The sequence below is a fragment of the Lutjanus erythropterus genome, chromosome 9 (genome assembly GCF_056507025.1).
Source record: "Lutjanus erythropterus isolate fLutEry1 chromosome 9, fLutEry1.hap2, whole genome shotgun sequence".
Classification (NCBI taxonomy): Eukaryota; Metazoa; Chordata; class Actinopteri; order Lutjaniformes; family Lutjanidae; genus Lutjanus; species Lutjanus erythropterus.
The window spans coordinates 25,769,662-25,793,867 of record NC_139325.1 but is presented as its reverse complement, the minus strand read 5'-3'; the positions used below and the strand labels follow the sequence as shown (position 1 = coordinate 25,793,867).

The 24,206-nt window shown below is 39.0% G+C and overlaps 3 protein-coding genes across 4 annotated transcripts; 2 read left to right on the top strand and 1 right to left on the bottom strand.

Moving 5' to 3' along the window:
* The first annotated feature begins 8,411 nt into the window (after nt 1-8,411).
* On the top strand, nt 8,412-9,816 carry LOC146321641 (phospholipase A and acyltransferase 2-like). Its single transcript, XM_084725715.1, has 4 exons — nt 8,412-8,558; nt 8,985-9,108; nt 9,254-9,555; nt 9,655-9,816. The coding sequence occupies exons 1-4, from the start codon at nt 8,505-8,507 to the stop codon at nt 9,742-9,744; spliced, it is 570 nt and encodes a 189-aa protein (XP_084581841.1). The 5' UTR covers nt 8,412-8,504; the 3' UTR covers nt 9,745-9,816.
* A 1,283-nt stretch (nt 9,817-11,099) lies between these two features.
* alg2 (ALG2 alpha-1,3/1,6-mannosyltransferase) lies at nt 11,100-23,944 on the bottom strand. 2 transcript variants are annotated; one of them, XM_084726897.1, is made up of 5 exons: nt 23,812-23,944; nt 15,919-16,090; nt 15,675-15,812; nt 14,582-14,749; nt 11,100-13,174 (listed from the first exon to the last, which is right to left on the bottom strand). In XM_084726897.1, exons 2-5 carry the CDS (start codon nt 16,087-16,089, stop codon nt 12,434-12,436), a joined length of 1,218 nt encoding a protein of 405 aa, XP_084583023.1. In that variant the 5' UTR covers nt 16,090; nt 23,812-23,944; the 3' UTR covers nt 11,100-12,433. The 2 variants fall into 2 exon arrangements, with proteins under 2 accessions (XP_084583023.1, XP_084583022.1); XM_084726896.1 differs by lacking the exon at nt 23,812-23,944 and adding an exon at nt 17,145-17,301.
* sec61b (SEC61 translocon subunit beta) lies at nt 17,577-21,155 on the top strand. Its single transcript, XM_084726898.1, has 4 exons — nt 17,577-17,735; nt 18,477-18,574; nt 19,646-19,750; nt 20,603-21,155. The coding sequence occupies exons 1-4, from the start codon at nt 17,733-17,735 to the stop codon at nt 20,688-20,690; spliced, it is 294 nt and encodes a 97-aa protein (XP_084583024.1). The 5' UTR covers nt 17,577-17,732; the 3' UTR covers nt 20,691-21,155.
* Nucleotides 23,945-24,206: the final 262 nt, after the last annotated feature.

Genomic DNA, 24,206 nt, shown 5'->3' with positions numbered 1-24,206 from the left:
TTTTTTTTACTATTGATTAATCTGTTGATTTTTTTTTCAGTAAATCAATTATCCATAAAATGTCAGAAAATTGTGAAAAATTTTGATCACAGTTGACATCCCAAGCCCAAGGTGACGTCCATAAATTTTGTCCACAACCAAAACATATTCAGTTTACTGTCAGATAGGAGTAAAGAAACAAGAAAATATTCACATTTATGAAGCTATAATGAAGTATTTGGACCGTCTTTATCAGAAAATGACTCAAAATAACAAATCAATTAATTTAATAATCAATTGATAATTGATTATTCGATTAATTGTTGCAGCTCAGTGTAATGCTACAAAATGGTTTACAAGGGCGGGATCATTTCTATTGTTACAGTAAAGTAGCTTAAGTACAATATTCAAGAAACCAGAAAACAGACCACCGTTGTCAGGTTTATCTAGATAACATTAGCTTAGCTCAGTGTTTCCATTGACATAACATTTATTCGTGCTAATTAGTGTTTCACACAACTCAGCTATGAAGAATGAAGACACTGGAACTGATGAGGAAAAATTAGAATCACGATACCCAACCCTAGTCCTCACAAGGATAGAAGTACAAAAATGTACTGTGTGTGTGTGTGTGTGTGTGTGTGTGTGTGTGTGTGTGTGTGCATGTACATGGGTTTTTGGTGTGAATCCCGAGGGGAGGGAGAATGATTTTAACTCAGTAACCTGAATCACCTCCTATCCCAAATCTTTGCTGCATGAATACTGTAAACACACACATGCACACACACACACACACACATACGCACACACACACATGTCAGCGAGTGTGTATTGATAATGGCCATTAGCATATTTATGATCATTGCCAGCCTCTTATTGTTTGCGCGCTCCATTAATCTTCATCTGCTGCCTGCCGACTGACAGCTCAATCTAACAGGCCATCACTGGGCACACTGGGCACACACACACGCACACACACACACACACACACACACACACATACAAACACTAAGATTGCATAGATGTACATAAAGCATACTTGCATCAACAATCGTGGGGCATTGTCTCACACATGCAGCCGCACATGCACATTCAGGCAGATAGCATGATTGACATTCACCCCTGTGAGTGTAATCACCGGAGGTTATCCTCCCCAGCTGTGTGGAGGTCTGCTCGACTTCTCCTGTGCCGCGCCGTGGAGTCATAGCCACAGGCGGGCGTGAGTTCCTTCTGGGCCATAGGCGGGCAATGGTACCCCTTGATCAGGGTGCACCAAGCCAGGCTGCACTGTTATCTACCTCAACGCTCCACCTTCATCATTAAAGACCCCTCGCCGTGGTCGCCCTGAGCCAGTCCCCACCAGAACTACACCTAACGCCCCTCAGGCCGATGATGTATGCAAAGAAACAAACGCACAAAAACAAAAATCTGAGGTCAAAACACAAAAATAAGAAAAATGCACCAGGCGAGAGTGCAACAGAAACACCCAGGGTGCTAAACTGTGCCTGTGTGTGGGCGTGTGTGTGTGTTAAATGTGATGGCAGCATGTGTTTGTGCGTGCGCAAGTGAGCACTTCGTGTGATGTGCACTCAAATGTTAATGTGTTTGTTTAAAGGCAGTATGACTGACTGACTCACAGCTGATTACTGGGTGAATGAGTGCTGGAAGAGAGCCAAGTTCAATGGGAGGTCTGTTCTCCTGTTGCCTCTTCTTTCTCCCCTCCTCCTCCTCCTCCAGCATTAGGCCACCCTGCTGTTTCAGGAAGAGCAACCAGGGAGCCAGGATATCTGTGTGTGTTTGTGTGTGTTCAGACATATGCTTATTTGGGACATTGCTTTAAGGCAGCAGATGAACTATAACAGAAAGCTCACAGTATCATTTCTAATTCACCTCTAAATTGAAAGCACAGTGGCCTTTCATAAAAGAACATTTTTGAAGATTATTCACTTTCTTTTTTGAGGCGTGATGTGAAAATCAATACCTTCCTGTCTTTGCATTAAAGATAGCGATAGAGCCAGGAGGCGATTAGCTTCAGCTGATAATCAGACTGAATGGCCATTTTGTTAGGAGTGCTGCAAGGACGACATAATACTGCAGCATGAGATGTGTTGATGCAACTTGTGTCAACTAGCTAAAAAAGTCACTATTTTGAGAGGAGAACATTAGAAGAGAAGCTCGGAGTTAAAGAACCTGGATCTTATCAGCCTGACGTCATAAACAACAACAATCAGACAAAGATGATGAACTCTCTGTCCACTGAGTAAAACTGTGCATCAGTCTGTGGTTCAGTTAAATCAGCAGTGTCTCTCCCCAGCCTGCTGCAGCCGCTGTCTGTCATCACCTGTCCTGCACGCTGCACACTCCTTCACACTGTGAATTAAGGGATTATTTCAACCAAACCAGAGCAGGTGATTGTTGGAACAGTGAAAAGACACAGTGCATTCTCCTAGTTAAACATCATGCTGAATGAGCAAGTGTCTTTTAGAAGGAGTAGATGCTTGTAACAGTTAAATTAAGCAATACGTTAATGGAGTCACTGAATTCCAACTTCAGAGTGTGTATTTTCAGAGTAGTGGGCTTTTGTTTTCGGGATAACAGGCTTAACTTTACATTGACAGACAAGTGACAATTATAAATCAACTTGCAGTGCAGGACTCATCCTCGCTTGTCATTGTCAAAGTGTAATGTTGCACTAGTCTTGCACTCTTGTCCCTGCAGCCTGCAGACATCCTGCCTGAGCTTCAAGTCTAGGAAGAAGTGGGCAGGGGAAAACATCTGGCTTCAACCATAGATTAGGCTGTATATTTAATAGGGCTTCAACCTGTTTAATATCACACCTATGGCTCCAATTCACTACTCATTTTTGAACCCTAGGGTCTTACATATCTACACGTTCCAAGCAGACTACATGTATACATGACTTAAAACATGCCCGGAGGTGATCTTTAAAGATCTGAATGAGCTACATAAATAAAGTGGTTTAATTGGTTGGCGTGGTTTGGCTTTAACACTCATGTCACCACAGATAGTATCTTCATTACTAAGGGTGGGACAGGTTTGGAGTACCAGTCGTGGAGTGGATTTATAATGCAAAAAGCTGAGCTGTGGGAGTGTTCAAACATTTGTGTGATTGTCCTTTCTGGGTTCAAACTGTGCAGCAATAACTGAGATGTACTCTGAGGCCTTTCAGCAAAAGACACCAGATGTTTTTGTTGTAAATGAGAGCATCTGGAAATCAGGAAAAATAACAAGATGTCTGTAGTCTCAGTTTATATAACCATTATCAGTGATATCATTGCTTTATGGAAACTTTGATGACTATATCTTATCAATAAGTTCCATATCAGTGTATCAGAACGGAGTGTGCAGCCCGGATCGTGTTATCTTGTTTTTTTTCTTATCTTACATCATTTGTGCTGTTGGACATTTCCTCATAACTTTACATCTGAAACAAGACTCCTTAGATTTTATGGATAAATCTACTGTGAATTAGATGACGTCTGATGTATGAAATCTATGGACTCGTTTATCTTTAAGCTATAAGCTGGTTTAAACCACAACACGCTGGTTAGAACAAGTCGTAATGCTTCTCTTTCCTGGGCCATAAAGCTATTTTTATAGAGGCTATCTATAATATTCCACTATCACAGATTATAGAAGTTTTATTGTGATCTCCCACAGAGAGAAGAGTTTTATGTAGCTTTAGTAAATCATTCCTTTCCTCTGTGATATCAACTGTTTGCCCGTGTGAGTGTAAGAGTTGTGCGGTGTTAACATTTATGAGGTGTGAGCTAATATATTTGAATAGTTTATGGAAGCAGTAAAGAGTGAAATACATAATTCGCTAACATGTACCATGTAAAACAGCTCTTAAAGATGAGCTGTGAATACAAATGCAGATTTTCTATTGTTTAAGCATATTCTATCATTCATGAGCGGGAAGACTCTTCCTCCTCGCTGCATTTATCCTGTAAAACTCCTCCTGTCTCCTGTGGAAAACGTGAAAATGTTTGGTGCTGGAGAGAAGGTGCTACACTAATGCATCTTCTTGCATCACAGAAAACTGAGGAGTATAATCATGTGGGTCCAGATGTTTTAATTCTCTTTCCATTGATCACTCATTAAAACACCCTTAAATACATCCAAGAGAAATGTTGTTTTTGTTTGTTTGTGTTTGTTAAAAAAAAGGTAAAAGAGCTACAGATGAAACTATGAAAATCTCATATCAAGATTATAGTCACTAAAATGATCACAGTTGACAGTGTTATCAAGGTTTTGTTAAAATGTGCTAAAAATGTTCAAAAAGTACTGATACACACACTAACATCGGTTCACCATATATTCAAAGACTGGAACAACAAACCTCGTTATTTTTTCATATTGCATATATATACAGTATTATACAGGGCAGGGTGATATTAGTGAGAAGTTTATAACAATAAAATAAAGACTAGAAGAAAATTGGTTGGATTTAACCACTTTATTTTAAAGTTCCCTGCCTTACTTTGAATTTAATTACTTATTTATCAAGACACACAGGTTATAGACTTCATAGACTTAAAAAAAAAAGAGTTTCTGTACTGTGTGCAATTGTTTTCTCTCTCCTCACTGTTTGTGTTGTTGTGTCACATGTTGACGGTGCAGCTGAACAACACACCTGTTCAATGATTGGCTGTTTGTGTGTCACTTGTCGCAGACTCTCATGGCAATTTGCATTTAATGCATTTAAGTGAAACAATTGAACATTTTATCAAAAAAAAAATCTTACTGCTATTGTTAAAGTGTCTATTGTAGATACATATCACTATTGCTTTATTTCCTAGTTTAGTTCTAGTTGTAGTTCTTGAATCTCAAAATAAATTTTATCATGTAAGTAATGAGAGGGCGGTTGTAATGTTGCAAATCTTGTTTTTATCTTTATCTGTACTTTTCCATGTCTTTTAAGCCACATAATAATTTCTGATTTTGTTTTAAAAATTTGTATTCATATATTTCTTTTACATTTAAACATGACTAATTGAAGTATAGTATATAAAGAAAACAAACACAACCCCAGAGACCAACCCGAAGGCAATATAATGGAAAACACTTCAGTAATAAAACATGGTAGGATATAATAATGGACTTAATTAATTCTAATAGCTTTGTTTTTTGATAAATAATTGTGTGACCTGTTGGTACATTTGACTAATTTAAACATGAGCTACTGACTGATAAGTCTTATTATTATACATTATACATACCCTCCAGACTCTGGAACTAAATGGTAAAGAATTATTTTTGAGGGAAATAGTTTAATTCTCATTTTGGTTGTATTACAACACAGCTAAAGTTACAGTTGTACAAGATCATCACTAACAAAACAAAAAGAACAAACTTCTGTTTGAAGGACTATCTTACCTAACATCCCCCAATTCATTATATTTAAGCCCACATAAAAGCCCACCATCCGGTGCCTGCGTTATGTTTAAATCTCGTGTACATTTCTCTGTTTCAGGGCAGTGAGTCTCTGACCTGGTTGTGTACCAGAGTTCAGATTGATGTATTAACACTGTGTTTCTCTCATCATCAGCTTCATTTAGTCCATGATTAACTCCCAATCATAAGGCGTGATTAAGAGTCAGAGTAAAAATATTCCATACATACTTAATATTCCACTAACAAGGAAACCAGCTCCCAAACTGCCAACAAAATAGATATACACCCATAACACACACACACGCACACACACATACACACTCTCTCTCCCACATACATCTCTCCTTTCCTCGCCTGAAAACACACACCTAAACATTTCGCGGCTATCTCCCCCACACCCCGGTGCCGGCTAGGTGGAATTAGAAAACCAACCCCGCGGTCTCATTAATTAATTAAACACCATGTGCCAGTGGCACCTGGGTACCGGTTATCACTGCCACTCAGACACACCGTGATCTCAATAACCACCCCACCACAGGGCACTGAGAGCAGGGGTGGAAGTGGAGGGAAGGGAAGGGACATCGATTCTTTTTTTCTCAACTTTGAAGCAAAGACAGTTTCTGTAAAGAGCGAGGAAAACTGGAAGAGATAGAAAAGAGACTTTAGACGCCATCTTCACGTGTACAGGGAGTAAAGTGGGACACATTTACACTGAACAGAGCCTGATGAGTGCTTGCTGCTGTGTGTCTTTGTACGTGTGTCTTTTCCTTCCCTCCCTTTAGGCTCCACAGGGTCTTTTTTATCATCTTGCCTAGCGGGGCCCCTAAATCACTGCGGCAACGCCCTCCTCATCATCTACTCTTAATACCTCTGTGTGCGGAAACACTGCAGTAACACACACACACACACACACATACACACCCCGTTGCTTTCTGATTCTTGCTCTAATGGCATTTGGCATTCTTAAAATTGTCCATAAATGTTTTGAATGGTTAATTTCTACGAGTTTCCTTCTTTACTCTTAAAAGAAAAGGTTTAAGAAATGTATATTTTTATATTGTGTGCGTTGGAAACACACTGGTTTCTTCTTGAGCACCATGTATTTTTTTTATATCCAAGTGTTTCATAATCTCAGTAATATCTGTCAACCATAAAGGGCTATGTAATCCATAATCGCATATACATTTTGCACTCGTTAATTTAAAACAGCAATGTGGATTTCATTAGGTGATGAAGGAAATACCACATTTGGAACATTTTTGCTCTATTCTATAAACTGAGGTACACAGAGCAACTAGATTATTAATGTTACACACACATATTGTGATTGTCTTAAAATGTGTTTTATGCACAACCTTTTAAAAAATGGTATGTTTTTATCGTGTTTTACATCTTGAAGCTACTATAAGGAGTTTTTAACTGGTTATGAAACCGTCTCACTCAAGAAAAAAGAAACAGGAAGAGATTTTTCTTCAGATAATTTTAATTTTGATACTATATTTTTGGGTTATTATGGTGGAAACGCTACTGTTTTTATCCACAGGGGGCTCCAAAAACGACACAGTATGAAAGTTCCTTGCAACAGCTTTAAGTGTGGTCATGATGTTTGCGTGTGAACTCCTGAAAATGACCTTGAAGAATATTTAGTGGCATCTGGTGGTGAGCTTTCAGACCGCAAACATATCGTTTCACTCTCCATCTCCAAGCCTGTAGGAGAAACTACTGTGGCTGCATAACTTTTGAAAAGTGCTGACGGGCTCATGCCAAGGTGACGAAAACAAGATTGTTATTGTCAGGTGATTATACACTAATGAAAATATACTTATGAATACTATATTCCATTTCTGCCACATTCTGCCAATAAATCCACATACATCTGACACACTGGACCTTTAAATAAAGTTTTTAAAAAGTAATTTATGTTACACCCACATGTGGTACTAAAATATGTTTTATATATGACCGTTTGAATTTTTCAAAATGTATGTTTTATGTCTGTGGTCAGGAAGTTTGTTGCTTTGTTTTTATGTGAACTCAAAGAAGATTCATAAAACAACCTTAAAATAGCGATATGGTATCTCATTTTTAATTAGGGATGGAGGATATGGACCAGTGATTACGTGCTTCTCATGAGCATTTATCCATAAGATAACCGATAATTTCAAATTTTGTGTTTTAAAAAGAAGTTCATATAACCTGCAGTTTAAGCCATAAGAAAGGCTAAAATGTTGTGTACAAAGATAGATGATTTAATATTCCATAGCTTTGACCTATAAACAAACAAATCTGAGGTCACAACAAAAATAAATAACAGTTCCTTACATGTTCATTAAAATACATGCATAAAAACTTCACAAACATACTATATATCGTAGAGCATTTGCCTAATAAATTATCAGCCCCAACTGTGCATCCTTATTTTCAATCTAATTTATTCATGTAAAAGATGATCAACAATATATCTGTCTATTATTGAACGCCCAGGCACTGACAGATCAAACAACCCACAACAAATGTCACAGTTACGAATTTATAGAACTGGGATTTAGTAACTTATACAGATCCTGAATTTTAAATAAAACAAAATACATATATACATTTTTTAAAATCTATTTGCACACATCAAAAATATCAGGATCACTAACATAAATTGACTGAGGCGTATCACTGATATTCCAAATGCTCAATGTTCATATCTATTTCAAGTTAAACCGGGGCCGCCTGCACTAATTGGACCTACAGGGACAAATAATTTTCAGTTCTGAAAAACAAGCTGTATTGCTGTTGGTTTCTTTGCATTTGAGCTTCTGAAATTGACTCTGAAGAAATATCTGAATCAATAACGAGAAGTGGGAATTGAAAACTCAATGCAGGTCAACCACACATTTGAATGATTGTCTTACAGTGTCTGTCTGACCCAACAGAATAATAGAGCACATATTAGATTAATAGGTAACATATTATGCTGCCTATCATCTTGAAAGTGTCACAGTCAAGGCTGCCTGTGACTAATGAAGGCGTTTCAACTATTACACAACCTGATTGCAGCGTACTAATAATTGAAAAATGCTCTTTAGTCCGTCTGTTGACCTCAGCTCAAAGCAACAATGGACCTTTGGGGAAACTGGAACGGCATTTTTTCCCAAATGACAAGCCGACGGGTGAGTATTGTTAAATACATACACAGTTTTTTATTCTGATGCGGCAGCGCCTTGAGCCCTGTCAGTATATTTGCAATAAGAGGTGGTATAAACACGTACATTTTTAGAGTAAAAGGCATTTTGAGGAAAAGAAAAGCTCAAATTTAATGTGTAATTATGTGTGTATCTTTACTTTACACTAAAGGCGTATTTGTTTTATACCCAGTTGAGTTTAGTTAATGTTAAAATCTTCATTAATGGTGCAGCTGAGGTTTGTTTGCTGAATATTGTCTCCTTTATACTGTTCCAAAGGTCGGTCTCCAAAAACCAATCAAATTATTTGATTTTATGTCCATCCTCTTTTAATTTCCCAGATTTCCATTCTAAATATGAATTTCCTCTCAAGTGAATTCAGTGCTGCTCTAGCTTTGCTGTTTTTTTCTTTAGATTGATCAGAGTGTGTCCACGGCAGAGATTGGGGACTTGATTGAGTTTGTGCTTCCATGGACAGGATTGTCTCTTTGGGGTGTTTATGTTGGAGACGGCTGTGTTATCCATTTTGGAGTGGGAGGTAAGAAAAAGAAATGTGAATTAATTTGAAATATCAGCATTTGCATAAGAAGAACTTTCATTTAAGAGAGTGTTACTCCAAAAAACTAAAGTGTTTCAGATTTATTTCACTGAAGTTTCTTATTGTATTTCCCCATAATTCAAAGATGAGAACATGACACAGAAAGCCTGTCGCAGCTTCATTCAACAAATGGTTCCAAAGTCGAAAGCCGATCGTGTTCTGAGGAAGACCAGAATCTGCACACAGCGAATCACAGAGATCAAAGTGCCTCCAGGAACTTGGATCAGGGTCAACAACAACAAGCACAACCTGGTCCCGTCTCCACAGGAGATGATGAAGAACTGTTGTGAAACTTTCCTGAACCAGGAGTTCAAATATGACCTGATGAACTTCAACAGCGAGCATTTCGCCACATTTGTTCGCTACGGCCACGCCGTGTCCAACCAGGTGAGTTCAACAACGCCTGAGCGAAAGAGTGATTGTGTGGTGCAGTGAATGTTCAGCCTGTCATTTAATGTTCTAATTATTTACGTGCTGTTTTTGTAGATTCCCTTCAAGAAAAACCATGATGCACATAAGGACACAACTCAGACTCTGCAGATGATACTACAGCAACGGATGGAGACAGAATCTTAAGATCTTCTGTGTTGCTTCTTATCTGTCACACTGACTTTGATAATGACCAAAAATAAAACTCCTTTGCTGCTACATGGTCTGGGAATGTTTTACATTACAAAAAACCTTCAACTAATCTTTTCTCACTGACCTCATATAAAAGTTTTATTTATTAAAGTTAATTAAACTAAATATGAGTGAGTACGTTTATCGTGATCAGAATATTAAAAGACTTTCCTGCATGTATTGTTTCAGAGTTGAAACTCTCCTGACGCTTTATTATAGTTTGATCCAAACATGTATGATAAAAACTTGCTGTGTTTCTAAAGGGCCGTCCATACCAAGAACTATAAAAACTATGGCTCTAAAATCGTTCTGCGGATGGTGGAGTCCCCCACCACAACTATAAAGCTGCAACTGGACTCCACCTTTTGATATATTTGAAGGTAAGTCATGGCTGCTTGTTTTTACAATAATAAAAACATTGCAAACCATGATTAGTATTGAATTCAGTCCCTCTTAAGACTTAAAATTGTATACTGCCTTTGTGCCAGTGGTTGGCACAATTTCAGGGCAACTGCCTTCAATAGATTTTTGAATTTTGAATCAAATTTAAACTCTTAAGTTTTGAAATAAACTAAAAGTTTTGCTGACCTATAATATTTTGTTAGGATAATTTACTTTTCTCCTTTAGATAAACTTGAATCTTTTAGAACCCAATATTATACTTCAGAAATTGTTCACTGAGCTGTGAACATGATTTGTCTTTATTTAGGTGCTTGAAAATAAAAAGGTTCAAATTGAAAATAAGTTATTCACCTCAACAATGTTTGATATAAGAAGAAAAGTAAATTATCTCAAAATTTAGTTTTAGTTTAATAATTTTGTTTGAATTTTTCAAAAATTTGGGGGCCCAAAATTCAAACATTTACTAACATTGCCTTGAAATTTTGAGTTTTCTCAACTTTTTTTTTTTTTTTTTACAGTATTTGACAGAACAGTTCAACTTAGTTTAACTTATTAAGTTTAACATACTGAACGTATATTCTGAAAATATATTTCTGAATTTCTATTAAGTTCATTTGACAAGAAAAGGTTGGTTTTAATCATAACAAAATTACATCAACTTGTCTTTTAAATTTTTTTTTTTTTTCAGGCAAACCAGGCACTTAATTTTTAAAGTTAAAACAAATAGTTTATTTTTACAGTGTCTTTAACAACTTATGACATAATCAAATCTTTTTAATGAGAAGAAAAAAGGATGTGACAACACTGACGATGTTTCTGTGCCTCCCCACCCACCCACAAAATCCTTAGCAAACTCTATTAAAGGCCAAAAAAACTTACCAACAAAGCAAACCCCATAAGAGTCGGGAAACTATGTGTCCTCTTGTTTATTAAGACTTCAGGAATGTCAATAAGAGCATTTCTATACAGTAGGAGGGCTGAGGAGGCCAGCGCGCAGACACAATGACCTTCTGCTATTCTCCTCGTTGATAATGACCCAGACAAAGACACACTGCCCATCAGCCAGACCTCTAATAAAGCCAAACACTCTCTATCATCTGCTAATAACCTTCACGCAGCAGCAAGAGTCACGGACAGGCCAGCATCCTCTGAATGCGAGGAGGGGAACAAAGCTCTGGGTGGACAGGAAGTAGTGGAAAGCATCCTGTTTATCGATCTGGGACTGTGCACTGCCTGATGGCGCATGGTGGTAACTACATTCTTCTTCTTCATCATCATCCCGCAAACACACAAAGACAAAGAGTACTGTAGAAAAGCAAGGAAAAAAAAACATACACAGTGCAAAACATTTCATTCTAACAATCAATCCTTTCGGTACGCTCATTTGCGAGACTCTGCACTGCCACACATGCAATATTACACACACACAAACACACTTGCAGGGGTGGTATTTTTCCAGAGATAGGGTAGGTAAACTCGTTACTCTTTTCTTAATTGGTATAGAGATTCCGTCCTTTTTTTCCTCTCAGCAACCCCTCCAGGGGAATGCTGATTGATTGTCCTCTAAGTCCTCATAATACCCCACCCCCACATCCCCGCACATATACACATACATTCTCTGTTAGAAGAGTCCCACTCTAGTCGTCCACACACACACACACACGACAAAACCAGTAATAGTTGAAAAAAAACACAAAATTTCAAGGTGACTTACTTCGACATATTTTTGAGTTCTGACCTCCCAAGTTTTGAAAAAGTTGTACCAACTTGTTTATATAATTCACTCTTCTTCATTAGATAAACTTGAATCTTTGTTTTTAAGAAACCCCCCAAAATCTGCATTTCAAAAACTGTTGAGTAAACTCATTTAAGTGAAAGTGAATACTGGTTAATCATTTAATATTTTCAGTTGCAACCTTTAATTTTCAAGCACCCAAATAATGACAAATCAGGTTCACGGCTCACTGTGGACAATTTCTAAAATACAGTTTTTTGGAGGGGTTCTAAAACTCAGAGAATAACGTTTATCTAAAAAAGAAAAGTTAATTATCTCAACAAAAGGTGACAGATTGGAAAATTTTTATTTTGTTTATTTTAAAACTTAAGAATGAGAGTTTCAAGTAGCCTTGAAATTATGAGTTTTCTCAGCGTTTTTTTTTTTTTTTTAACAGTGCAGACTATTCTCAGTTCAGTTCAGGATCATTTTTCCGCTGTCTGTCTGCATCTCCTCCAGCTCTGCTCCTCACTGGCTCAGCCGGAGAACGTACCCATACAGCTGGTCTGAGAAGGCCTGAAGAGAGAATTTATCTTCTACCCTCCTCCTCCCAGCTTGTCCCATGTCCCTGCGGAGCTGCGTCTCCCTCACCAGCCTCTCCATGGCCTTAGAGAAGGCCTCTGCCGTGGGCTCGCACAGGAAACCCGTCTCCCCGTCTGCCACACTCTCCAGGGGACCCCCAGAGTTCACCGCGATTACGGGGCAGCAGCAGTACATGGCCTCCACGGGAACTATACCAAAATGCTCTCTGCTCGGGGTGTACAGCACAGCTGCGCTGCCCCGCAGCAGCGCCACCTTCAGTGAATCAGAGGGTGAGCGCAGGAAGGTGACACAGCTCGCCATGTGGAGCTGCTCTGCCAGCTCTTTCAGCTCAGTGTAATGTTGAACGTTCTCAGTAACTCGGTCATCGTAGCCCCCTGCCACCACCAGGTGAATGCCTGCTCTCTGATCAGGAGGGAGGTTACTCCTCAAGACTGCGAGAGCCTCCAGAGCGAGCCCCAGATTCTTCTTTCTCTCGTATCGGTTCAGAGAGAGAAACAGGCAGGAGGTCCCCTCAGGGAGCAGCCCGTCCACGCCCTGTGGCTCAGTGGACAGCTGGTCGAAGGTACGTGTGTTGAGGGAGGGATAGAGGATGTCTATCTGGACTTCTCTTAGACCAACAAAGGTCTCCCTGAAGATGCCTGCGGTGAACTGGCTGTTTACTAGAATCTAAGTGGAAGTACAGAGAGATTAGTTCATAAGGACGTCACATATATCACAGGCGTTTTAATTCCTCGTGAATTGGATGACAGCCTGCAGCCTTTGATTATCCTAAAGTCTAGACTCAAATTGAAATGTCATTTCCGTTCTATCAGGACTCAGAGCTTTTACAACAGCTTGCCTGTGGAGATCAGAGTCTGTCACATTTTAAATAATCACTCTGGTTTATTCAAGCCGTTAAAAATAATATACCTTGTATTTTTGATTTACTCTATTACACTATAGTTTTAGTGTTCAAGAGACAAACCCAGTCAGGAAGAGAAACTTCACCTCATCAAGCAACATGTGGGAGAGATCAAAAGTATTCTGATAAAATCAACTCTGTCTCGAAGCAGAATTTAACTAATGTGTAACTGTAATCTAATTTGTTTGTAAAAGCAGACAATTAAAGCTGAAATTCAAATGACAACAGAATGTATTTCAGGGATGTTAATTACAGGTTTGAAATTACTGAAACAACACAGTGTTACATTGGAGGTAAACAAATCTATGGAGACATAATTTGGAAACTTCAACCACTGAGCTATAAAGATTAAATTCCTTTTTTCTTTAAGGCAAACTGTGCCTCTATTCACTTAGTTTTTTGTATTTTATATGGACTTGTAAGTGTCTTCATCACACTGGCTACGTATTTGCATGATTGCAAGGCATCACACATTTAACAAAAATGTATCAGTATGTCAATACAACAGTCGTGCTATTTCTGAGCTATCCTTATATTCTATGCCAGGCATATTCAACTAGATTCAACAGACCGGACACGGCCCTTTTGAATTTTTCTATGGCCTGCAAGAGGCTGCTTATAAAACAGGCTTGCAAAAGTGTGAAATGATAAATAAAGTACATTTCTCTGTGCTACTTTAAGACACCTGATCCATCTGAAACAATATGGTATTGGTTACATCTTTTTAAAGCACCTGTGTTCTGTAATCGGCTGCAGAAGTACTACACCTGCTCTGCACCTGCCATTCACTCAGTCAAAGCCTCATGCTGCTCTGGGCTGGTGGGCCACAGAGAACCTCACTGTTAAAATCACTTTCATGTGAAAGGAGTCATATTATCCTATTAGTTTTAGAAACTGATTTTGAATGTTTCTTGTAAGACGCAGCACAGGTTTAGCCTCTGGCTCTCCTGCAACCACAGCCTGAAATCCTCACACAGAACCTGCTGGCCATTCTCAAATCTCTGCATTAAAACCACACAGGATTTATTATCAGGGCCCTCACCTGAGGAACTCAGGTCACATCATCATTAGGTTATTTTATCAATATTTTTAGACTTGATGGTGTGATAACAGTAACCTGACCATCACAACCTGTAGAATGACACAGTCTTCAACCCTCAACCATTACGTACCATATCAGCCATGCCAGTTGTTCGTTCTTCCACCCAGTCGATGGGAGCGCGGTAAAGCTTCTTCAGGGCAGACTTCCTCTGCGTCAGCAGCTGGTCTGGGAAGTGACAGTAAAACAAAACCTTCTTCCTGTGACGGGACAGTCGCAGCACTGGGATACATGCTGACACCTGGAGTAGAATGAAAGAGGTATGAGCAAACACATATATTCCTAAAAATGTTCCTTGGTCAAGGCTTATCAGAAGCAATTGCATTTGATTTGACTTTTTATTAGGATCTTTTGTTGCCAAACTTTTCTTTTCTTCCTACAGTCTTATCTATAAAATTATTTTCATAGATTCAAACAGATCTTGAACAATATTTGTTCAAGTTGAACACTTAGAACTCACAATAAGCCCCATGCATTGTGCAGTACATATGCAATACAATTAAAACTACAGGGCGCAACAATTAAAATCCTGCATTCAGCAAGAAACCAGTTTATATACAATGAAATATATCATCATTAACTACATATTTCTCATATACATTAACAGACATTCCCCCAGTGGTGTCACATAATGTATTCCACCTTTGACAAGCCTGACAGGAGAATGCTCTTTTACCAAGCTCTGATGTTGGCTTTGGCATGACATAATTTGTGCCTGTAGTTGTTCTGGTAATAATTACATAATCTGACAGCAGATTAAACAAACAAACGAACACTAAAAAAAAAGAATGTGTAACTCAATACTAGATATAGAACTACAAAACATAGCTAAAAATTTAATAAAATAAATTGACACTAACTGTAACAATGTATGTAACTGCTAAGACAAATAATGTAAAAGTTTTGGACAAATATGCTTTAGTTGATTGCAGTTTGGTCATGTGAAGTACTACAATTATGTTAGTAGAGTTAGTAGAGAAATGTAATACCTGTGTGTCATCGCATGATACCGTTACAGGGTGTGACGCAAAAAGGGACAAACAAAGAGACGGGCTGCTGTTATCAATGGAAGCTATTCTCTGACTAATGGGAGATACAGACGGCTCAGAAGAACTTAACTATGTGACAAACAAACAGACAGACAGTTCCTGTATAACACAACTCACTTGATCACAAAAGATGACATCGTATTCCACCCCGCTGAGGAAGATCAGGTAGAGGGCCACATAGATCATTCTCAGGTAGGCACACAGAGCATGCAGGTAACCAAACACACTGGTGGGTAGCCAGTCACCCACACATACCTATTACAAGAATAACAGAAACAATTAAATCATACGTGTAAGTTTTAGAGAAAAAAAAAATCTTGGAGGGACATTATTATGTAGTACAGTCTGTATGTTATCGTACCACAGGCAGCTCTGGATCCAGAGTCTCAGAGAAGCAGTGTGTGGGGTCGTAATGGGCCGTCCAGATCTGAACGCTACAACCCTGAGACTTCAGAGCAACAGCAGCATCGACCACCAGGCGCTCTGCTCCACCAATACCAAGGTCTGGATGGAGGAACACCACCCGCACCATTCTGCACACAAGAATGAATAAAATTCAAAATCAATCAGGAATAAATTCTCATTACAGAAAATACTGATTTGCAGACAGTGTTTGAAATACAATTAAACACACTGTACTTAATTTTATTCATTTTCAGTGGCATTCAAACAATCTAAAACTTGCTGTTGTGAAGGCTGAGAGAAACAAAAAGTAACTGATAAAAATGGAGATTATGAAAATGCATGTAAAATGGATGGGACATGAAAATGTATTGATAATTTTTGGAGTGATTTGATTAGTTCAATTTAAAGCCGATTTGACTAAAACAACACTGACTCTTGTTGGGATGTTGTCATGTTTCATCATTTTTCTCGTCTGACATTCATCAGTTTTACAACACAAAACTGCTATTTATCATTTACAGGTGGGTGGGAGTAACAAAACATAACTGAAAAAAAAATTGAAGTGTCGTACATATGAATTAATAATGGAAAGGGTGAAATGTATGCGACTTGAAAAATAGAGATACACTGTCGATTCAATTGATAAACTTAACTGACATTTTATGTCAATATTCTGTTACCCTTTACTTTCGTTATTCACAATATCCACCTGACATTTATTGTTCACAACAAAACATTTTTGTTGACGAAATTTAAGAACATATCCTTGTGGTTTGTAACATAATTTAAGTCAGAGCTTTTACCCCTTTAAGCACTTCATGTCATGAAGTTCAATAGTCAGTGTAGCTAAGTTACACTTTGCTAACTTGGTTGTCAAATTGTCCCAAAGTCCTCTGCCATGCTACTATGAGTAAAACTGGCACTGAATTTGTAGGCAAAAAGTTAAATTGCTAGCAAGAATAGAAATAAGGCTGCTAATGTCACTAATTAGCTAAAGGTGGATAACTATTTGCTTTAGAAAAGGTAAGTATAGTGAGAAGATTATGGATACTAGCCTTTAAAGCTAACCTGATGAGGTTATAACCCGTTTTGGATAGCTAACTTGGTGGCCATTTGTCTTTGTAACTGAACACAACTAACCTATATCTCCGTATAATTTAATCGTAATTCATCTATGTTTACCTGGATGTCTTGACAATCTTATCCAAGTTTGGACACCTGTGATAATGCGCGTCTAGATGGTCATGGGAGCAAGAAAAACTGCTTTAAAATCTACTGTTCGATCGTCATGTTGGCTCAAATCAACTGTTGTAATCAGTCTAATCGCCTTTCATGTTTGAACCAAAATGGCGCCTGTTTCCACGATGCAACGGACGCTCTTCCTGTGAGACACGTCTCCCTCGGAGATCAGGCTGCCCAATTATTTGACTTTAAATTAAAGCACAAGTATATGTCTAAATCTAAACAAGTAAATAATGTATGCGTGCTTAAAAAACGTTTTATATGAGTTATACAAAAACATGCTCATAAAATAATGTTTGAGTCATTGTTTTTGTGGTGAAGGCGATCAGCCGGTCAGGCATCTGCTCGGTCGCCTGCGCTGGTCTTGTGTTTTGCAGTCGTGTCCTTTTTAGACAAGCGTCAGCTTTGTGAGACCTCTTCTCAAGTTTTGACCAATTCACACATCGACTGTCTGCTGTTCATTTGACGTGGACATCAGCTCGAAGAGAGGCTCAGGGTTTCAGCTCGCATCGGGACTAATACAACAAAATGGTAAGATTCTCGGCTCCATCTGAAACTCTCAGCTATTCCTGTTGAAGCTAACCCGCTCTATTACTCCCATTTAACGTGAGACCTGAGCTAACGTTTTGCTGTCTGTTAGCTAGCATGCTAAAGCTCATCATCTGTGGACGTGGCTGTACTTCAGTTACTCAGACAGTCCCGAAACACATATTTTAAGATGTCCCAGTACTCAATTCATTATTTATTTACGCATGTGAACACATTTGGTTGAGACTCAGCGTGTTATTACTAACAGAAATTAATAGCAATGAGCCAGCAGTCAAGGCCTTTGCTATCAGTCTCTGACATAAACACACTGTACAATTCAGATTTAAATGTAAGTTAGAAATTCCAGACTCTGTTCTTCTGAATGTTGTAGGTTAGTTTGTTGTAGATGACTTATTGTGTTTGTATGAGATTGAGTTACAGATTAGACATACTGTCTCCAGCTGCGAGGGTTGATCAAGTAGTTGTCAACTATTAAAGTAGTTGCCAATTACTATGTGCCAACTTGCTCTCTATGACAGTAAACTGAATAACCTTGGACAAGATATTTTAAGACCAACATTTTCTCACAATTCATGGACCAAACAATAAGTCAGTCAAGAAAATGATCAACAGATGAATTGATAACAAAACTAGGCTAACTGTTAGTTGCAGCCGTAATACAGTCAGAAAGAATAATGTATTTTAATCTTATTTATGTGTATGTGTCTGATATCTTCTCTTCAGCCTGGACCAGCAGCAAGTGCAACCAATGTTGGGGCATCTAGCCGTTCCCCCAGCAAGACAGTGGCTCCCCGTGCAGCAGGCTCCACAGTCAGACAGAGGTACACACACAGTCTACCAAACTTTATCTCTACACTTAATCCAGTCGTAGACAGGTTGGTAAACCTATCATAAGTACATACAGATGATTGACAAATTAAAGGAAAGTCCTGAACAGAAGCGTGCTGTAACATAATAAATGAAGGTTCTTCCATGCAGCACTGAATAGAGTATGAAAGTGATGTGGATCGTCGCCATTAGATGTCAATCCAGTCTGGTCTGACATGCAACACCCATCAACTCCACCACAGTTCATCCCTCCAGTAAAGTTCAGAGACTTCATGCCAAGAAGCACTGAAACTGTTGTTCCGACATGTGGTCTTGACATCATTTTAGATGCATTACGTCCGTTTGTCCATTTCATTTAACGCACATTAGCTACCTCTGTGAAAAAGTACCCCTTGAAGACCACTTTGTATTATACATTATAGATAAGTTATGCAGTTGTCTGGGTCTGCACAGTATCCAAATACTCTCTGCCTGTTCATGTCATCATACTGTAAAGAGTGATTGATAATTTTCAGATAGCCCTTCCCTGTATTGTTTGTGTGCCCTCTGTAGATGAGAGCAGCAGATAGATGTTGTGCTGTGGGCTTAATCAGTGTGTAATCAGAGGCTCACTGTTACCTCTCTCTCATTATTACCCATTACTATCGCCTTCTTCATTACCTCATTAACCTCCATTTAATCTCATCACATGAGTGAAGCAGCCATGAATCAATCCACTCTTTCATCACCAGCTACTGTAGTTAGTTACAGTGTGAATACAGGGCAGAATGACAAAGATTATTTATTTCATTTTTGGACTTGATTGATCAAAATGTTAAATTTTAAGAACTTGATGGATAAGTAAAAGTTCAATAAACTGTGTCTTTTCTCTCATTTTCTTGTTGCTTTCTTATAAAGTATTTTGTGACATGAAAAAAAATAGGAATAACTTACTTAATAGGGCTGTTTTACAATTTAAGATCAAATTAGTTGTATGTAAAGCATTTGATAATGAGATACACTGACTAGCTCAAACACTTGACAGTGTGGATAAATTCTTGACATGTTACGTGTGTGTTCCATAGGAAAGCTACCAGCAGCGGTACACGCAGCGGCGGCAGGACCACAGGATCTGCAGGCACTGGTGGCATGTGGCGCTTCTACACGGAAGACTCACCAGGCCTTAAAGTGTAAGTACAGTTCATAAAAGCAGTTATATGCCCCTACACACACACACACACACTCAGAACACAGCACCACACACACACACTGACAAACAAATTTAACCTTTGACAATTGTAACTTTTCATCCACTCATAACCCAAATTAATTTTCAGATTTCCGACACTTGTGTAATTATTAGTGTTATTTATGTTCATCAGGTAAAATGGGAGGAGTGGTTAATTGCAGGAAATTGGGCAGACGTGCCTTTGTGGTCAAACAAATCATCTCTGACCGGTGGAACAGATTGATTTAACTGTGTGTATACGCACACACACGTAATTATGTGAGTTAGGAGAGCATACGTTTAGAAAACTTCCTAAACTTGTATTCTGCAGCATCCTCCCTCCTAATATTAGAGAAGATGTCCTGTCTCTTGGCCATAGCCAGCCATGGTTGATCGATGGTGCTGTGGTGGTTATTGAGTGTGTCTCTCCAGCAGTCGAAGGAGGGCAGACTCGCCGTACAGTGTTGTATATCGAGTGCGTGTTTGTTCCTGCGTTAGACGCCGGCCTCAAAGCTTCATTAAAGGATCCACTCTGAAAGGTCAACTCAATTACAGCCTCCTGACAGGGGGAGGAGGGGGCCGCTGAAGAGATGGTTGGCATGGCAATGCTGCTACTTAGCGATGCGCCCCTCCACCCCACCCCCCCTCATTCAGTCCCTCCTTCAGTGATGAGAGCCCCTCCTTGTTTCCAAAGCTCATCAATAAAATCAGCCACTCCACTAAGACTCGCGCTCGGGTTGGGGTTACAGCAAATGATGGGATTTTTTTGTGTGTGTATGTGTGTGTGTTAATCAGTTTGTCTTTGTTGTGACAGCGGCCCCGTGCCAGTGCTGGTGATGAGTCTGCTCTTCATAGCTTCAGTCTTCATGCTGCACATCTGGGGGAAGTACACCCGCTCTTAAACCCCCCACCTGATGACCTCTGACCCTGCGCCTTGGCTTCTTAACACATTGGACCTGGACCAAACAACAAATGAACCTTATTCCCCAAGTCTCCTCCTCCACTATCACTACAACACACACAGACCCACAAACTGGATTTTTATGAGACCGTTACAGTACATGATCTTCATCTGCACTGACTTTGCTGCTTGTACTCACCCCATGTCTTTAACATCTGTTGGGGTGAAGTGGGGGAAGCCATGCTAGCCCGCCTCAGGTGTGAAGTGTGCATGTGTGGCCCTCCATCCAAGTAGCGGCAGCAGCAGCATCTTCCCGCCGCTGCTGCATGAACGTTTAGTGCTCAAGGACATTGTTGTTTTTTCGGGCCCCAGCAAACATTTCTTCTTCATCTGAATTGCATTTTTTTGTTAATGGCATTTGTACAAATGTAATTGTAATATTGTACAATAAAATAGTAAAAAACAATATTTGTGTTGAAATTCTCCTTATTTTGTTTTCTGAAACAATGCTTTTGTGTTTGAGACATTTCAAGTTGAATGAGGTGTTTTGTATTTTTTACAGGGAGGGTTTACACATTTTCCTCTGACCTGTAGTGCTGTTTATCCATCTAGAATGTTTTGGTGTGAGTTGCAGAGTTCTGGTGCTCAAAGTGCAAAAAATAAAAATTTGAATAAATCAGCAGCAATGTCTCTTTCATAAATCATGTCCCAGTTGCAAAAGGTACTCAACAGATTTTGTCATGTGTAGTTTTGTTTTTCCTGCAGTAGATCCTACCAGAACTGCTTTTTTTTCTACAAGAAAGAAAATAGTTCATGAAACTGCTCACAACAAAGTTTGTTTGTTATCTTTAGTAACCAGGCCATGATTTATATTGTTTATTTGTTTTTTATCGTACTTAGAGCACTTCAAGCTGAGTGCTACTTTGTACCGTTCAGTTCGAGAGGGGGCAGACATCTCTGAGGCCGTTAACTCCAAAACTCTGCAACTCACTTCAAAACAGCCTAGATGGATCAATTCCACTTCAGGCCAGAGTAAAAATATGTATTGTTGATTTTGGGCTGAACTGTCCCTTTAGAGGAAAAGGACGTTTCACAACCACATTTAATGATAAGTGAGGTAATGGTAACTTTGATCCTTTAGCTGATTGAAAGCCGTACATTTTGCTAACAGGCGTTAACAACCTTCATTTCAGCAAAAATCACATTCCTGATGGTTGTGCTTTCAGACAGAGCAGGAATATTAGAGAGGAGACCCACAAACATGACAATTACATTCCTATGTGACTTACAGTTCACCTAATCATTAATGCTTAGTTTAAACAAATTCCAACTTTTTGCAACTTACTTGACTGAGCTTTTTATCACGTCATGCTAAAGCTCTCCATGTAACAGGATTACACAGCACAACTGTAGATCATCTCATCTCTCTGAGCAGAAAAGCCCAGACTCTATACATTATTTGTTAGAGCTGCTTTAAAGTGAAGTTTGACTGGATGAAAGTTATTGAAACTTTTCAGTATGCATTACCTCAATAGATGTTCAGAGGCATCGGCCTCCAACATCAGCTGCCCCGGGGTTTGTTATCACCACCAGGACTTAGGCTTTTTTTCTGCTGCTCTGCCGACAGACAAAATTAGGGTTTGAAAAGTAGCGAGTGAGGTCTCCACAGTGTCGGAGTAATACCAGACGGGATGTAACATACGCAACATCACAAAAAGTATGACTCATGTCTGAAGAGCTAAATACTTTTGTTCCAGAACTAACTATAAATTACTTTTCTCTCTTTCCACGTGGCAGTCCATTTGAATCTGGTTTATGGCATCTTGAGGAATAGAGCTAAAGAAATCATATTTAATGGTATACTAGTTACATTTTTTGAAATAATTTACTTTTCTTCTTTAGATAAACTTGAATCTTTGAGACTCCTAAAATCTCCCCCAAAAAATCAATTGCATTTCAAAAAATGTCAAGTAAGCTTATTGATATGAAAGTGAATAATGCTTAATAGTATATTTTTAATTGCAACCATTTAATTTTCAAGCAGCCAAATAATAAAAATCAGGTTCACAGTTTAATGTGAACAGTTTTTGAAATACTTTATTTTTTTTAGCATTTCTCAAACTCAAAGATTGAACTTTATTTTAAAAAGAAAAGTTAATTACCTCAACAAAAGATGAGAGGTTGGAAAACTTTATTTCAAAAATCTAGTGAAGGCAGTTGCCTTGAAATTGTTTCTCAGCTTTGTTCTTTCACACCTTAGATTAAGTTACTTTAGTTGATTAGTTAAGTGAATAAGTCAATAATTTGAAAATTAAGAATTTCACAGAAAGATGACTTATGGTCCTTTTAATGTGTCTTGATCTTTATCTCATAAAAGAAAAATGTAATTATTAATGTTGATTTGGCCCACGGCCTCCTGTCATGTTGCAAAAGTAACCCTCCCACCCCCCACGGTAAGCAACTTGAGAGTCCCTGCTCTAAAGGCTGATTTTGATCAAAGGATTACTGTGTGCATGTGTGTACAGGTTTCTTGTAAAATTGCAGAAACACCAGAAGAAAAGTGCTTCATGTGAAAGTTTCCCAGATGCTATTCTGTTTTTTCCTGAGGGGGGCGCTGCAGACTATTGTCTGAATATGACCGGCTCAGAGGACACCGAGATAAAACTCTGTCTTCACTGAGAACACGTGTTCTCTTTGGTGATTTCTGTCTCACCTTGTCAGATCATTATAATACAGTGAAAAGTAACATGTTGGTATTATCACATTCAGCTACTGCAACGCGATAGGCAGACAGACTTTTTAATGTTGATTCTTTTTAGATGAAAGTGACTAAAACTGAGCTGAGTGGAATAAAAATGAAATTATGACAAGCAGGTTCAGATTTGATTTGCTGACATTAAATTAAATAGTGTGAAACCTTCAGAAGTTTTTATGACGTGATGTTGACCGCTGCTGTGAGCTGCTGGCCTGCCCGGGTGTTTTGTAGTAGCCCCGGCCTAAACTGCATCACCAGGTTATCTGTGTTGAATATGAAACCACCAGCTGGCATGGCCTCTGTGTGTGTGTGTGTGTGTGTGTGTGTGTGTGTGTGTGTGTGTGTGTGTGTGTGTGTGAGCTTGTACCTTGTGTTAAACGTAGCATTCGAATCCTGTTCATTAATTCATTCTGTTGCTATGGCTCTGCTTTCCCACAGGCTTCCCGTGTTCGTGGCAACCTCAGGCACTCCTGCCACATCACTCTCTCCCTCTCGTCCCTGTCCTACACACACACACACACACACACACACACACACACACACACACAGACGCTGAGATACACTCACAAACTCCGCGGCCCAATTCATGGTGGCACAACACGGCAGTGAGCCAGAATAATTCAACATAACAATTAAATATGAAGGAGCCATGGCGAGGCTGTCCCTCGGTGTTCAGGAGTCAAACAGGCCCAGGCAGCGTGTGGCGCACTGTGACCCTCCACACTGCTGCAACCTGTAGTTCCAAACTGCTCCTGACACTGT

Coding starts and splice junctions, on each gene's coding strand:
- alg2 (XM_084726897.1), bottom strand. CDS start 16,089: ATGGTGCGGGTGGTGTTCCTCCATCCAGACCTTGGTATTGGTGGAGCA. Junction 15,813..15,918: donor TGGATCCAGAGCTGCCTGTG/GTACGATAACAT, acceptor TTCTTGTAATAG/GTATGTGTGGGTGACTGGCT. Junction 14,750..15,674: donor ATGTCATCTTTTGTGATCAA/GTGAGTTGTGTT, acceptor ATTCTACTCCAG/GTGTCAGCATGTATCCCAGT.
- sec61b (XM_084726898.1), top strand. Junction 18,575..19,645: donor GGCTCCACAGTCAGACAGAG/GTACACACACAG, acceptor TGTGTTCCATAG/GAAAGCTACCAGCAGCGGTA. Junction 19,751..20,602: donor GACTCACCAGGCCTTAAAGT/GTAAGTACAGTT, acceptor TTGTTGTGACAG/CGGCCCCGTGCCAGTGCTGG.
- LOC146321641 (XM_084725715.1), top strand. CDS start 8,505: ATGGACCTTTGGGGAAACTGGAACGGCATTTTTTCCCAAATGACAAGC. Junction 8,559..8,984: donor CCCAAATGACAAGCCGACGG/GTGAGTATTGTT, acceptor TTTTTTCTTTAG/ATTGATCAGAGTGTGTCCAC. Junction 9,109..9,253: donor TATCCATTTTGGAGTGGGAG/GTAAGAAAAAGA, acceptor CATAATTCAAAG/ATGAGAACATGACACAGAAA.